Here is a 17,486-nt window from a genome sequence, read left to right on the forward strand (position 1 = left end):
TAGAAATAGTTGGAGACTTCAATACCCACTTTTACTAATGGGTACAAAAATTAGATAGAAGATCAACAAGGAAATAAAAGATTTACACAACACTAAAAACCAACTATACCTAACAGACATCTAAAGAACACATCCACACAATGTAGAATATGCCATTCTTCTTAAATACACATGGAACATTTTCCAGTATATACCATGTTAGAACATAAAACAAACATTGATAAATTTAAAAGGGCTCAAATTATCAAAGTATGTTCTTTAATACTGGAATGAAATTAGAAATCAATAACAGGCTAGGCGTGATGGCTCAAGCCTATAATCCCAGCACTTTGGGAGGCTGAGGTGAGAGGATTGCCTGAGTTCACAGGCTTGAAACCAGCTTGGGCAACTTGACAAGACCTCATCTCTACAATAAATCAAAAAATTTGCCAGGTGTGGTAGCATGCACCTGTAGTTCCAGCTACTTGGAAGGTTGAGGTGGAAGGACTGCCTGAGTCCAGCCAGTTGACCCTAGGGTGGCCATGAGCATGCTACCACACTCCAGCCTGGGCAACAGAGTGAGACTCCAACTCAAAAAAAAAAAAAATCAATAACAGAAAGAAATTGAATAATAAATGGAATCATTCATAAATATGTAGAAATTTAAAATTCACAGATATGTGGAATTAAAAATTAAGTTCCTAAATGGGTCAAAAAAAAAAAAAAAAACCAACAAAGACACAACATACCAAAAGTTATGAGACGCAGTTAAAGCAGTACTTAGATGGAAATTTACAGATGTAAATATCTATACTAAAAAAGAAGAAAACCTAAAATTAATAATCTAAGTCTCTTTCTCAAGAAACTAGAAAAGTAAGAGAAGACTAAACCCAAAGTTATCAGAATGAAGAAACTAATAACAATTAGAGAGAAATAAATAAAATTAAGAATGGAAAAAATAGAGAAAACCAACAAAACAAAAACAATTGTTTAAAAAGATCAGCAAACTTGACAAATTTTTAGCTAGTCTAGTCAAGACAAAATGAGAAAACACTCAAATTATTAAAATCTGAAATTAAAGGGGACATTACTACCAACCTTACAGAAATAAAAAGGATTATAAAGGAACACTACAAACAACTGTATGCTAATCAATTAAATAACTTAGATGAAATGAAAAAATTCTTAGAAAGACACAAGATGCTGAAACTGACTACCGAAAAAGCAGAAAATCTAGATAGAACTATAGCAAATAAAGAGATTGAATTAATAACCAAAAAACTTCCTGGAAAAAAAAAAGTCTGGAACCAGATGGTTTCACTACCAAATTCTACCAAAACTAATTAAAACTAATCCTTCACAAATTACTCTAAAAATAAAAGAAGGGAACACTTCCCAACCCATCCTATGAGATTAGTATTACCCTGATACTAAAACTCAACAAAGGCATCAGATAATAAGAACACTAAAGACCAGTATTCCTTATGAATATAGGAAAAATTCTCGAGAAAATGCTAGCAAACTGAATCCAGCAACATACAAAAAATTAGATAGCATGGCCAAGTGAGATTTATCCCAGGAATGCAAGTGGTTGAACATACAAAAATCAATTAATGTAATAGACTTCATTAATATAATCAAGAAAAAACACATGATTGTTTTAATAAATACAGAAAAAGTATTTCACAAAATCCTATGCCCTTTAATATGTTTTAAAAACACTTAACACCTTTGGGAGGCTGAGGTGAGTGGATTGCCTGAGCCCGTGGGTTCGAGACCCACCTGGGCAGCGAGACCTCATCTCTACAATAAATCAAAAAATCAGCCGGGCGTGATAGTGCATGCCTGTAATTCTGGCTACTTGGAAGGCTGAGGCAGAAGGATGGCCGGAGCCCAGCAGGTCGAGGCTCCGGTGGCCAGGAGCGAACTCCAACTCAAAAAAAAAATAAAAAAATAAAAACACTTAACATATTAGGAATAGAAGGGAACTTTCTTGACCTAATAAAGGGCATCTAAGAAAAACATACAGCTAACATCATACTTAAAGATCAAAACTTTTCTCCCTAAGATCAAAAACAAGACAAGAATGTCTTCTCTGACCACTTGTATTTGTATTCTACTGACGATTCTAACCAGAGCAATTAGTCAAGAAAAAGAAATAAAAGGTATTCATATTGAAGACTGAGAAGTAAAACGATCTCTATTTGTGAATGGCATTATTGTTTATATAGAAAACTCTAAGCAATACAAACACACATACACTATTAGAAATAATAAATTCAGTAAGATTGCAGAATACAAGAGCAATATACAAAAATCAATCTACATGCCTACAATGAAAAATCTAAAAATAAAATTAGAAAAACAATTATATTTACAATATCATCAAAAAGGATAAAATACTCATGAATAAATGTTTAAAAAAAAAGAAGTGTAATGTTTGTAAAAACTACAAAGTATTATTGAAAGAAATTAAGTGAAACCTGAGTAAATAGAAAGACATCCTGTGCTCATGAATAAGGTGACAATACTCTCCAAACTGATCTATATGTTTAAATTCAATGTTTATCAAAATCCCAAATCTCAACTTTTTTGCAGAAATTGACAAGTTGATCCTAAAATTCATATAAAAATGCAAGGGGCCCAGAATAGCCAAAATAATCATGAAAAATAAAAACAAAGTTAGAGGATTTAAAATCCCTGACTTCAAAATTTGCAACAGTAATCAAGACAGTGTGGTGATGCTGGCACAAGGACAGATATACAGATCAATGGGATAAAATTGACAGAGTCCAGAAATAAATTTTTCCATTTATCTTTCACTGATTTTTGTAGGGCACCAAGACCCACTCATTGGAAAAAGAGTAGTCTTTTCAGCAAATGGGACAACTGGATATATATTTGCAAATAATTAAATTGGATCCTACTTCACACCATATTAAAAATTAACTCAAAATAGATCAAAGGCCTAAATTTAAGAACTAAAATATAAAATTCCTGGAAGAAAACATAGTTGGAAATCTTTGGGGTTTGTTTGTTTGTTTGTTTCATAGAGACAGGGTCCTTCTATATTGTCTAGGCTGGCCTCAAACACCTAGCTTCACACAATCCTCCTGCTTCAGCCTCCCAACGTATGGTGATTATAGGTGTGAGCCACCATGCTCTGCCAATCTTTGTGCCTTTGACTTAGACAATATCTTACATATGACACCCAAAACACAAGCAACTAAAGAAGAAATAGATTAATTCAACTTCATCAAAATTTAAAACTTTTGTGCTTCAAAGGACACTATCAAGAAAGTGATAAGACAACTTACAGAATGGAAGAAATTATTTGCCAATGAGATATATATATATATCTGATAAGGATCTAGTATGCAGAACATATGAACAGCTCTTATAACTCAACAAGAAAGGACAAATAACCCAATTTAAACATTGGCACAGGATTTAAATAGACATTTCTGCAAAGAAAATATACAAATGACCAGTAAGTACATAAAAATATGCTCAATATCACTAGTCATTAGAGAAAGGCAAATCAAAACCACAACGAGATATTTTGCTTTATACTAATTAAGTTAGCCATACTAAGAGAAACAAAAAATATAAAATAGTAGTGAAAATAAAAAGATAATGGAGTCTTTATATTACTGGTAGGAATTGTAAAACTGTACAGGTGTTTGGGGATACAGTTTGGCAGTTTCTCAAAAAAGTTAAACATAGAGTTAACACATTGGGAATTATATCTCAATTAGAATAATGGAAGGAGAGAAAGAGAAGGAGAGGAGGTGGGGAAGGGGGAAGGAGAGAGAGTGGGGGAAGGGAAGGGGGGTCAAGCCGCTGCAACAACACTGGGTGGGCCAAGAGAAAGTGCCCCTTGGACACTTTTGGCAAAGGTGGTACCTTTTCATAATTCTTAGGATAATATGTTTACTCAATGTCTTCGGAGGAACCAGGTCAAAAGAAAGACTCCCAGGTGTATCTCAGTAAGAGTCACAAGCGTGTCCTGCTTACCATCGGCCCCATGAGTCCCAGCCAGGTTCACGACCCCACAGTTAACACTAATCTAGCGGTGCCCCACTGGCAGCAGGCCTAACGCTCAACAGTCACCACAATGTTACATGCATTTTTGATTTTTTAAAGTCACAAATGTCACCACAATGTTACATGCATTTGTGATTTTTTAAAGTCATGAACTCAGCCAGTCTGTAGCAATGAGGAGTTGGTGTTTCAGAAAATATGGGGAAATTTAGTCTGATTCATGCCTTTCTGGCTACTCTCAGCATAAGAGTGAGAAGTAAAATTCTCCCTTAACTCAAGTGAATCAAGAAGGCAAGCTGCAGCTCTGTAAAGAAGTTCTACTGCATAATTTTCTGGAGCTCCTAAGTTGGCTAACCTCAGGAAGAAAAAAAAAGCTTCCCTATTGGGCTTTATGTATTAAATGAAGTGCATAATTATTTAATATTCAAAAATACATGGATGTGCATGGCTCTACATGAGTATACAAAATCAGATTAGGTGATCCCTGTAAAATCCACACTTTGAAGAATCTCAAAGTTTACAGGGTTAAAGAAATGAATAAGATTTTTTCTTAATTTTTTTTATTTTAAAGGTATGGGGTATAATTCAGATTTAGGTATACAATTGTTGTCATCATACAGGTAAAGTTTGGGCCTCCCTCTGGTGTCCACTTCACCTGGTTTGAGATCAGGTACCCTTATTGATGTTATGTGCTCCTTCTCCCTCCCCTGGCAGTGTCCTGCTACTGCCAATCCCTTTCTTATTGTATTATGGTAAATGTTCAAGGTCTGCTTATGAGTGAGAATAAGACTTTTTTTAATATGCAAGAAATCCACATTGGCTAGTGCTTTGCACCATACGATCTAGAGACCTGTCTTATTTGCCAATCAGTTGGCAGTTCTGTGTGGTACGTTCTGAGGCTCAAAGGCAGTCCCATACACATCCTAATTGAACTGGATTAATTTAACTGAATTGAAATTAGAGAATCACAGTATAAGTCAATTTCCACAATTATATTGACAAATGTGGCTTGGTATGTGTTCACAGTCAACACATATTTATTAAGCTCTCTTCTAGGAACCTGGGGAACAATGAATAAAATAGAAATCCTGGACCTTGTGGGTCTTGTATTCTAGTAATAGAATTTAGACAATAAATAAGTAAATCACACAATTTGTTTTTTGGAGATCAGTGGAGCAGAGAAAGAGAATAGGGGACATTGAGCCAACATCTAAAGGACACCAGGAAGGCAATCATAACAGTTAGGAGGACAAAGAAGCAACGGGTAGCCAGATAAAAAAGAACCTGGTAGGCCACTGGCTTTGTTTTTTGTTTTTTTATTTTTTTAGCTGGAGTCTCACCTCTGTTACCCAGGCTGTAGTGCGGTGGCATGCTCACAGTCACTGCAGCCTCGACCTGCTGGGCTCAAGCAATCCTTCCACCTCAGCCTGCCAAGTAGCTGGAACTACAGGTGTCTGCCACCATGCCCAGATCATTTTTATTTATTTATTTATTGTGAAGAGGTATTGACATATTGCCCAAACCAGTCTCGAACCTGAGGGTTCAGGCAATCCTCTTGCCTTGGTCTCCCAAATTGCTGGGATTACAGGCATGAGCCACCGCACCCGGTGGCCAATGGCTCTTACTGTGACATGTGGAGTCACTGAAGGGTTATGTGCAAAGGACATGATCTGGTCTCTGCATTAAAGGAATCCCTCTGGTTGTAAGCCAAGAATAGACTACAGGTTTAAGGAAGGAAACAAGGAGACAATTAAAAGTCAACTGCAATAACCCATGCAAGAGGAAATGGTGACTTGGACCAGGGTAGTTTTCATAAAAGATATTGAGAAGTCATCAGATTCCAACTATATTCTAAAGGAAAAAAATTAATTATATTCTCTGACAGATTTGATTTGGCATGCAAGGGAAAGGTTGGATGGATGCGCCATTGATTGAGAAGAGGTAGAATGGGCTCAGAAGAGAAGATCAACAATTCCACTCTGGATATGTTCAGTTTGGGATACCCATTAGACATCCAAGTAGAGATACTGAATAGGTAGTTGAATATATGAGTCTTAGTTCAGGAGAGAGATTGGGGCTGAAGAAAAAAGTTTAGGAATTGCCAGAATATAATGGATATAAAGGCATGATATCAGATAATCCCACCAAGAAAGTAGGTATCAAAAAAGAACAGTAGAAGGGCTGAGCCTATGGGCACTCCAACAATCAGAGTCCAGGGAGATGAGGAGGACCTAGCAAAGGAGACTGAGAAAGAGCAGCCTATGAGACGGGGAAAGACCAGAGACTACAGTGTCCTGGAAACCAAGAGAAGAATGTGTTTCAAGGAGGAGCAAGGTGGTGTGTGTCAAATGCTTACAGGAATGAGGGCTGAGAGTTGCCTTTCAGTTTGAGTGAGCCTTGTGGGAACCACTGATGACCCTGTTAGTGACGGTGTCAGGGAATGGTGCAGAGCAAGCCTATGTGAGTTCCTGAACAATTCAGAGAAGAATTTGTGACAGTAAATAGAGACAACAGTTTCAACAAACTCTGCTGCAAAGGGGATAAACAGGAAAGCAGAGAAATGATGTAATGAATGGTCAAGAGGGACATTTCTTTAAGACGGGAGAATCAATAGCATGTTTGGTCACTCATCATAGCGGCCGAGTAGACAGGCAAAGAGTAAGGCAGAAGGAGAGAACAGAAAGTGTAGCTGGTTCCCACGGGTTGGCCAGTGGATATGGGATCCCTGGACAAGCCGGGTGTGGCTTTTCTTGGAGCATGGACAATGCATTCATGGTGACAAAAGAGAAGGTAGAGAACATGGACTTAGATGAGGTGATGGGAGCTTGCAGCAGCTCCCTTCTGATTCTATTTTCCGATTGAAATGGGAAGTCAGGTCATCAGCAGCAAGTGAGGTTAGGGAGATGTATTTTAGGATTGAGATGATGGAACACGGAATGAAATGGCTGTCTAGAAGAGATGGTGATTGGGGGAATGGGATAAGTGACCGCAGGGGATTTTAAGATCCCATCTGAGGTTATAAATGTGAACTTCCCAGATACCAAGTTCACACGGTTGTCAATGATCAAGGCTTTCCTGTCTCGTTTTACAAAATGAATAAAGTTGTTCCTTGAGGGCAGTGGGAGGTCACTAGCTATCCATGGTTGTGTGGATGGTGACAAACAGTCTTGTACCTTCCTCTGCTCTCCAAGTGCATGCGGAATAGTGGCAGTAACTGCATTCCTTGGTGCAGTGATGGCTGATGCACAGAACCATTCTATTTATTTTATCCATAAATTCACTTCCTAATAACAATAAGGCATGCCAGGGCTTTGGCCTCATGCCTTATTACACCACCTGAGGAGTAAGATAATCACCCAGAAATGTACTGCCTGTTGTGCATTTTATTACTTGAATACAAAACGATTCAATTCAAGAAACACTTAGTTGAAGACAGCATGAAAAAAATAATAATCATATGAAAAGTAATTCCTCCTAATGCCACTGAGCACACTATAGGGAATAATCCTCTTCCAGCAGGAGAATGTTCTGGATGACCTGTTGGGTCGTCTCTGGTTCTAATTTCTAACAACTGCAGGATCACAAAAGCTAGACTTCAATTACAATAGGAATATTCCAAAAAGCAAAATCTGGAGAGTTCTGGAAATGAAGCCTATTGGATATTCCAACTAAACATTCTTGGTGTAAGCACTTTTCAAGCAATTATTCTCTCAGTGATTCATTCTTCAGCAAAGCACTACAGGTCATGCATTGGCTGGGGTCTAGGAAGAGAAAGAGAAACATGACCCACCCCAAACCTCCAGTCACTCACCATTTACTCAGGATTTACAAGAAAATGGCAACATGTTTTAAAAGTAAAGAAATGGCATCTTGAATTACACTAATAATGCAACATGTAGAAATGCAGCTTGCTCTGTGGGATACTTGTCTTCTTAGAGTTGCTGAGAATGTGAACTCAATCACCCTATCTCCGGGGTCAGATTAAAGACTTTTCCCAAGAGATGTCATCCATCAGTTCATCTTCAGGGGGGAAAGAGCTATTCCATTTGTAGATTCCTCAAGCAGAAATAACATGACTTTTTATGGGTTTAATACTATTCTTTTAAAGTGCATCTATTTTTCATTTTTAAAAATTAATTTTTAAAAGGCTGTTAAAGCAGTCAGGTAAGCTTGCTTTGGTAGTTTACATGGTTCCCAAAGTGCGGTACCTGAGCCAGCAGTAACAGCATCACCTGGAGGTCTTTTTGGAAATAAACATTCTCAGGCCCACCCAGACAAACTGATTTTCTGAGGGTAAGGCTCAACCATTTGTATTTTAACAAGCTGGAGACCACTGCTCTAGAAGAGCCTGAAGTTGATTGATAAGTGTAAGTCTGTAGTTTGTTTTGTTTTTTTCCTTTCATGTGTCTCATATGTAAAGTTCTCTACTTTATATCAAAATGAAGTTAAAAGCCAGCAAATATTACATTTATGTGATTGTACTAGATTCAACTAGCAATAACTGAGCACCTATTTTGCTGGACACTGGATGGTATTTAATTATCAATGTGTAAGTTAGACACCATCATTCATATTTTTAGAGGAGAGGAAATTAAACACCAGAGAGAAAAAGTCAAATGTACTCAGTAACAGTGAGGCCAATGCCAAAATCTTCCAGATTTAATCCTTGGCTTTTTGCCCAGTTGTGCCAGGGCGTGTATATGTGTGTGTGTGTGCAGGTGCACATTTGTACATGTGCATGTGAGTGATTTGTGTGCATTCCTTAAACAGATAATAAAAATGAAGTTTGCATATATTTGATATGGCAATAAGAAAATCTGTATATCAATCCACAGGAATGAATTCCTTGAGTTTGTAAAACAGTCTAACAATTCTGCAACCTACTCAAGAGAACACGTAGAAAATTAAAAAGAAGTTATCTATATATATTTCTAACCAAATATTAGGATTCCAGGGTCTGGGCCGCCAACATTTGAAGCACAGTCCTGCCTCCCCCATCCCATCTCATACAGCCTTCGTATCTTAAACAGACTCTACTGGCAACCTCTGGTCTACTGTTCTAAACATAGGAATTATAAGAATGCAAGTTGATTTACAAATATATTCCAAATGATAGGGTATCGTAAAAAACAATTTAGCCAGTCATCCGAATTCAATTTAGCAGAAAGATCTGTGGTTATAACTGACCTGCCTCCACAAGTAGGCAGCCACTGCTTCCCTCCACTGAGGGCTCCCCAGACCCCACACAGGCTCTCGCCCCGCCCAAACCTCATCTTCACAGACACCTTCTCTCGCAGCATGAATGGCAAGTTTACCACACACACTACAAGACCCACCCCCACAAACCCAGAAATAAAATATAGCAAACCTCTCAAAGTTAATATGTTTTAAGTGAGCAGGATACCACTGCTGCAAGTGGTAACTGGAAAGAAGATTTAGAAACATAAAAACACATTTAGGGCAATGTCGAGAGAAAAGGTACAGTGGTGGAAACTCTATGAATACAACAATATAAAAATGTATCTTCAGCCGGGCTTTTTGGCTCAGCCGTAATCCCGCGCTTTGGGAGGCTGAGATGAGTGGATTGCCTGAGCCCGCGGGTTCGAGACCCGCCTGGGCAACTTGGTGAGACCCCATCTCTACAATAAAATTTTTTAAAAAATCAGCCGGGCGTGGTAGCACATGCCTGTAATTCCAGCTACTCGGAAGGCTGAGGCGGAAGGATCGCCAGAGCCCAGCAGGTCCAGGCTGCAGTGGCCGGAAGCGGCCACTGCACTCCAGTCTGGGCGACAGAGTGAGACTCCAACTCAAAAAAAAAAAAATGTATCTTCACAAATGGACAGGAGCCAGAAGATGTGACAAAAATAGTTGTGCTGAGATGAGGGAGACATCGATCTTTCTTATTTTGAAGGTTCTTTGATAAGCTTGGCCCAGCATGTTGTGCGTAACAGGCCTACCAGGCAGAGCAGGACCTGGCTTCTGCCCACATCTCCCTTCTCATCCTTCCCCCAGTCCTTGGTCCACCCCCCACTGACTCCTCTGCCTTCAGACCTCCTGGGACATCACCTTCTGTAGAGGCCTCACTGATTACCCTGCATCCTCCTTGCAGAGTCTCTTGCACAGCCAGGATTTTCCCTGCACCGCACTGCACTTACCACCATTTGTAATTACACTTTGGTTTAGGAAATTATGATTATAAGCTCCATGAAATACAACTTTTTACACCATTGTACCCCCAGTCCCATCATACCCAGCACAGAACTGGAACTCCAAAGTACTGACATGAATGGCTTTCACAGTCCTATTATTCAGACAGCACTCTCCTCCCAACACACACACACACACACACACACACAAACACACACACACACCACACATCACACACACAACATACCAACACATACCACACACTACACACACACTCACCATATACACAATATTCTCATCACACACATATCACACATTCTTACCACATACCACACATACCATACATACCACACATACATAACACATCACACATATCATATACACCACACATATGCAGGTACCTATACCACATACATGCATACACACTGCACTCACACCATATAGAGAATAGCACACATGCACACTACACATCCTTACACTCTTGTATTTATATAAAATTCTCCCTCTCTTTCCTACCATTCAAGGTAGAAGTTTTCACATCATCTGTGATTTCTCACTCTATTCTCTCCACCAAGAACTAGTGACCACTGTCAGTAAGTTTTTCTTAATTAGCACCTATGACCCTATGATTGTTCAGTGTCTGTCTTTCCTGTTAGACCATTAATGCCATAGGAGCAGGGGTCATGTCTTATTATGTGCCTGGCACATAATCCTCCAGAAAATAATGCATCTTGAATTGAGTAATTGTATTTTTGTAAGAGAATGTATAATATCATGAATGCCTTGCTGCCCCAGAATACAGATTCTAATGAAAATGCTACCATTCGTGTTCAACACAGAACTGGAAGTCCCAGCCAAAGCAATCAGACAAGAGAAAGAAAAAAAGGGTATCCAAATTGGAAAAAAGAAATCAAACTATCTCTGTATGCCAATGATATGGTCTTATACCTAGAAAATCCTAAAGACTCCTCCAAAAGGCTCCTGGACTTGAAAAATGAATTCAGTAAAGTCTTGGGATACAAAATCAACACACAGAAATCAGTAGTACTGATATATACCAAAAGTGACAAAGCTGAGAATCAAATCAAGAAACCAATTCCATTTATAATAACTGCCAAAAAGCTAAAATACCTAGAGATATATCTAATCAAGGAAGTGAAAGATCTCTACAAGAAGAACTACAAAACACCAAGGAAGTAAATTGTAGAGGACACAAGTAGGAAAATATCCCATGCTCATGGATTGGAAGAATCAACATTGTTAAAAATGACCATATTACCCAAAGTAATCCACAGATTCAACACAATTCCTATCAAACTATCAAAGTCATTTTTCACATAATTAGAAAAAAGATCCTAGCCGGGCTTGGTGGCTCAGCCTGTAATCCCATGCCTTTGGGAGGCTGAGGTGAGTGGATTGCCTGAGCCCGTGGGTTTGAGACCCGCCTGGGCAGCGAGACCTCATCTCTACAATAAATCAAAAAATCAGCCGGGAGTGGTAGCGCATGCCTGTAATTCTGGCTACTTGGAAGGCTGAGGCGGAAGGATTGCTGGAGCCCAGCAGGTCGAGGCTGCGGTGGCTGGGAGCGGCCACTGCACTCCAGTCTGGGCGTCAGAGTGAGACTCCAACTCAAAAAAAAAATAAAAGAAACAAAGATCCTACAATTCATACAGAACCAAAAAAGAGCCAGAATAGCCAAAGCAAAAAGAATATTCTAAGCGAAAAGAATAAAAGCTGGAGGCATAATATTACCTGACTTCAAATTATACTAAAAGGCAATAGTAACCAAAACAGCATGGTGCTGGTACAAGAGCAGACATATGGACCAGTGGAACAGAACAGACAATCCAAAAATAAACCCAAATACCTACAACCAATTGATCTTCGACAAAGCAGACAAAAACATACACTAGGGACAAGACACTCTATTCAACAAATGGTGCTGGGAAAATTGGATAGCCACATGCAGAAAAACAAAACTTGATTCCTATCTCTCATCACATACAAAAATTACCCCGATTTATTAAAGACTTAAACATCATACATGAAACCATAAAAATTCTAGAAGAAAACCCAAGAAAAACTCTTCTGGACATTGGCCTAGGCAAATAATTTATGACCAAGACCCCCAAAACAAATGTAACATGAACAAAAATAAACAAGTGGGTCTTAATTAAATGAAAAATCTTCTGCATAGCAAAAGAAATAATCAACAGAGTAAAGAAGCAAACTACAGAAAAGAAGATATTCACAAACTATCTATCTGACAAAGGACTAATATACAAAATCAACAAAGAACCCAAACAAATAAGCAAGAAATAAAGCAAATAACCCCATTTAAGAGTAGGCAATGGCATGAACAGACATCTCTCAAAAGAAGATATACAAATAGCCAACAAACATGAAAAAATGCTCAACCTCAGTCATAATCAGGGAAATGAAAATTTAAAACACAATGAGATACCACCTTACATCAGTCAGAATGACCATCATTAAAAAATCAAAGAACAGTAGACGTTGGCATGGATGTGGTGAAAAGGGAATGCTTATAAACTGTTGGTGGGAGTGTAAATTAGTATCTCTATGGAAACTGGTATGGAGATCTCTCAAAAAACTAAAAGTAAATCTACCATTTGATCCAGCAGTCCCACAACTTGGTGTCTAGCCAAAGGAGCAGAGGTCAATAAACAAAAAAGACACCTGCACCTGCATATTCATCACAGCACAATTCACAATTGCAAAGATATGGAATCAACTGACCAGCAGATAATGAAAATATATCTGTATTTATATATACATACCATGGAATCCTATTCAGTCATTAAAAAAATGAAAGAATGTCTTTTGCAGCAATTTGGATGGAACTGGAGACCATCATCCTAACTGAAGTAATGCAAGAATGGAAAACCAAATACCACATGTTCTCTCTTATATGGGGAGAGACCCCCCCAAAAACCCAGAATTATCTTTTGGTGGGTGGGCTCCTTGCAGTACGGAGTTCCCCCACTAGGTGAGTGCTCTAGGAACCCATCAGCATCAGTGTACCAGCTACCATTGTTGTGAGAGGCTGCATTCAGCTTCAGTGAATTATTTTTTTGGAAATTCTCTCAACATGTCTGCCCATTTTATGATGGGTGACTTATCAGCACACCTGCCCACACTGCACTGAGTGTTCAAGCAGTTTTTGACCGAAAATGGCATGATCCCCATGCCCCACCCTCCCTGTTCACCTGATCTCTCCCCAAGCAACTTTTTTTGTTTCTCCCATGAAAAAAGTCCTCAAAGGGAAACATTTTTGCCAATGTGAAATAGGTGGAATAAAAAATGGTAGAAGCACTAGAAGGCATCAAAATTGACAAGTTCCAAGACTGTTTTGAGCAGTGGAAAAAGCATCTGGATGGGTGTATTGCATCAAACAGAGAGTACTTTGAAGGTGACTGAAGTTTAAACATGCAAGAATACACAACTTTTTATAAATAAATTCCAGGGTTTTTCGGGTCCCACTTGTAAATAGGAGCTAAACTTAGGAACCGCAAAGGCATAGCAAATGTCATCATGGACACTGAAGAATCCGAAGTGGGAGGGTGGGGGGTGTTCAGAACAGGGATAAAAAAATCACCTGTCGGGTACAGAGTGCACAGGTGGCGGTAGAGGGTGCACTTAAAGCCCAGACTTCCTGGCTTCTATACAATGCTTCCATGTAACCAAAAATCACTTGTACCCCCAAAGCTATTGAAATTTAAAAAAAGAAAAAGCTTATATCATTTTATTTGTAATATGCTTTATCATGGTCATAAAAATCTTATTTCAGGAGTTGCCTCAGAAATCCACTATTACCTCATGAATATTTTCAGACACACCAACACACGTGAAGTGATGACAGGCACAGATATGGTAACAGGAAAAAAACAAGAAGTGCCAGAGAAGTTGACCACAAGTCTGTGTCAAACAGTTGTTCCCATCTTGAAACTGCCTCACTCCCAGTCTTTTGAAATGTAAGGGCTGGAAGCAATTACGTTTTCTCCCAGCTCCTATAAGCAGGCAAGAAGTGTTTAACATGTCCTATTTATAGTCCAGCCAAGTCCAAGCAAGTCCTTAAATCCCACAAAGTTTCTCTGTAGTTTCCTGGCTTTAGAGTTCAGTAACTAAAACTTTGCTGCTGCTGCCACCTATAGCAGGAAGTGTGAATCCGGGCACAAGAAAGCCTGGATTGTCAAGGCGGCCCTGTGAGTGAGGCAGGCTGAACCATTTTCCCAACCCACTGCAGTTGTCTAATATTCTCAGCCATGTGGAGCACCAGATTAAGGTCACCTGGGGTTCAAATACATAAACCAAAGCTTGTTGATATGATAAATATGAAAGTTCCTAGACAATTTTGGCAAAGAAATCAGCACTCAGTAAATGTGCACCACCTGAACGACTGACAGAAACCAGACAGAAGTAGTCAGAGTCACGTTATCACCTTCTCAAGCACCTTCTCTGGAGACCTCAAGTCCTGCACGATACAGTGAGCTAGTCACCTTCTGTGCAAGAGCCACATCAGCAGATACAGGCATTCAGGGAAGGGGAGCATCTCACCTGGCTTTCGTACTGCCTGACAGGGTGTTGGTGCCCTTGGTAGCATTTATTTTTTTGCTATTTCGTTTCATTTCCTTCAAGATAAAATATTTCTGAATTTGAGAATTCTGAAAAATAAGAGAGCAATGGGGTTAGCACAGATTGGCAGACAGATTTTCTTATTCAGCTTATCAAGTCACAAGAATGGAGCCTTTGGGTTTACAAAACAATCAAATGATTTGCAAGCTACTGGAGAATTGTGTAGAAAACCTTAGGCAAATTATATGAATTTCACACTACATTGTAGGATTCCCAGGTGGAGGTATTTTATGTGAACACTCTATGAGCACCGCTCCTCTTTCCATGTCTCAAACCAAGACATACACACATACATACACAGACATATACACACACACACACTGTGGTCTCCTCTGTCTTCATCACAACAACCAGAATAATCATTTAAAATGCTGATCTCCTTGTGTTACTTCCTTGCTTAAGACACTCCAAATACTTCCTAGTGCTCTTAGAACAAAGACCAGTCCTCAGCGTCATCATGGTTACAGTTTGGGCCCTCAAGTCTGCTTCTCCGCTGTCTCCCCCTCCCTGGTTCCTTTTGCCTCACTCACACTGGCCTTTGGCAGTTTTGCAAGTGTGCTCTCTCCCACATAGGGACTTCTTTCTCTTTATATGCTGTAGCCTCTACCTAGAACACTCATTCTGCTCCCCTTTCTGCCTAACAAACTCCTCTTGTCCTAATGACCAATAGCTCTCAAACTTAAGTGGGCATCAGAATCACCTGGAGGGCCTGTTAGAAACAGATTGATGGGCCCCACTCCAGATTCTGGTTCCGATATTGGATGGAGGTGGGACCTAAGAATTTGTGTCATTGACAAGTTCCCAGGAGATGCTGGTCCTGCTGGCCCAGACATCAATCTTTAAATTTCAGTTCAAATGTCACTCTCTCAGGGCTTCCTTGACACCCTCACACTAGGCTATCCTCCCTTACATATTTTTACAATGACCTCTGTTGTCTTTCATAGCCCTTAGTCCAGTTTGTAATGATGTAGCTATTGGTATGAGTCTTTGATTAAGGCGTGTCTCCTGCCAGACTGTAAGTTCCATAAAGACTAGAGCCAAGTTAACTTACGTCACCATTACATCCACAGATCCTAGGCCAGTGACTGGTGTTCAGAAGTGTTCAAATGACTGAATAAATGGATTTGTTTCCACTCCTGAAGTTTGGTAACTCAAGGTAGACATAGCTTCCTATGACTTTCTGCCTCCTGACTCAAGCCCTCCTTTTAATTCATAAGTATTGTCAAATATACCTGGAGAACGCCTCTTAAATATATCCCCTGCCTCTCTACATCCTTGAAGTCACTGACCAGAGAGAAGTGAAAAATTTCTAAGAAAATGGTAAAATAATCGGACTTTCACATCCATGACCCCCTCCCCCAATTCTGCCTGGCACTAGGCCTGCAGAAAATTTTCCTTCAGCTCACTGTTTCTACACTGGAAAAAGTAAGATCCAGGTGGACAAGCAGCTTCTCCACAACCTTGGATTCCCTGGCAGGAAATCTGTCTCTGTCTTAACTCATGGGAAGCAACACAAAGTGTCTGAAGAGAAAGACAGAGGCATGGTGAGAAGACAGGGCTAGCGTCCCTGGCTCTGGAAACTCTACTCTGTAGCCCAGCCAAAGGAGACACCAAACCAGAGTGGCTGTTCATCAGTACCACATCGTAGGAGGTTTGTCCCATAGGTCCTCTGGGCATGAAGCAGCCTTCCTACACTTCTGAGACATCCCCTTTGGAGCCTCTCTCATCTGGGAAGGGCAGTGCTCCAAATATTTTCAACAGACAAGGTGAACCTGGGCTTAAGGCACCACCTAGAGCTGAAAAGGAGGCAGCAACCTAGCAGGAAAGAACTTCTAAGAAAATACAGTCACTAAAACCAAAACAAGTCAGGCAGAGAAGACAGGAATAGATAAGTAACCCTTCAATGCAAAGATATAGACATACATCCACAAGAAAGAGGGAAACATGATTTCCACCAAGCAAACAAACCAGGGAACCAGTAACTACCCCAATGAGACGGCAATATTTGAGCTCTCTGACCAAGAATTCAAAATAGTAAATTTAATGAAACTTCATTAAAGGCTTTTAACAGGAGAAAGGACCGAGTAGAGGAAAGAATCAGTAAGTTTGAAGACAGGCTATTTGAAAATATCATCAGAGGAGAAAAAGAAAAAAAGGGAAAAAAGCAATTAAGGTGACCTACAAGATAATTACCTTGAAAGACCATATCTAAAAATTTTTGGTTAAGTGGAAACTGAGCAAGAACAAGGGGTAAAAAGATTATTCAAAGAAACGATAGCAAAAAAACTTTCCAAAACTTGAGAAAAAGATAAATATCCAGATACAGGAAGGTCAGAGAACACCAAACAGATCTGACACAAATAAGACTACTCCAAGGCTTATAGTAATCAAACTCTCAAAGGTCTAAAACAAGAAAGAATCCTAAAAGCAGCAAGAAAAAAGGATGCATAAAGAAGCTCCAATTCATTTTGCAACACACTTCTCAACAGAGACCACAGAGGCTGGGAAAGAAGAGAATGATATTTTCAAAGTGCTAAAAAAATTAATAATAAAATAAAAACTGCCATAATAAGAATAAAAACTGCCACCCAAGAGTATCATATTCAGCAAAGTTACCCTTCAAATATGAAGGGGAGATGAAGCTTTCTCAGACCAAAAAA

At 39.4% G+C, this 17,486-nt stretch overlaps 1 protein-coding gene across 1 annotated transcript in view; it reads right to left on the bottom strand.

Annotated features, from left to right (window-relative positions):
- EFCAB6 (EF-hand calcium binding domain 6) overlaps positions 1 to 14,844 on the bottom strand; it is a 265,088-nt gene extending 250,244 nt beyond the window's left edge. Inside the window, exon 1 of the mRNA XM_008058673.2 lies at positions 14,749 to 14,844. Coding sequence (XP_008056864.1) covers positions 14,749 to 14,819 — 71 coding nt within the window. The 5' untranslated portion in view covers positions 14,820 to 14,844. The remainder of the gene's footprint in view (positions 1 to 14,748) is intronic.
- Between the last annotated feature and the right edge of the window lie 2,642 nt (positions 14,845 to 17,486).

The sequence above is a fragment of the Carlito syrichta genome, unplaced genomic scaffold (assembly GCF_000164805.1).
Source record: "Carlito syrichta isolate Samal-C Ts95f unplaced genomic scaffold, Tarsius_syrichta-2.0.1 Scaffold303575, whole genome shotgun sequence".
Lineage (NCBI taxonomy): Eukaryota > Metazoa > Chordata > Mammalia > Primates > Tarsiidae > Carlito > Carlito syrichta.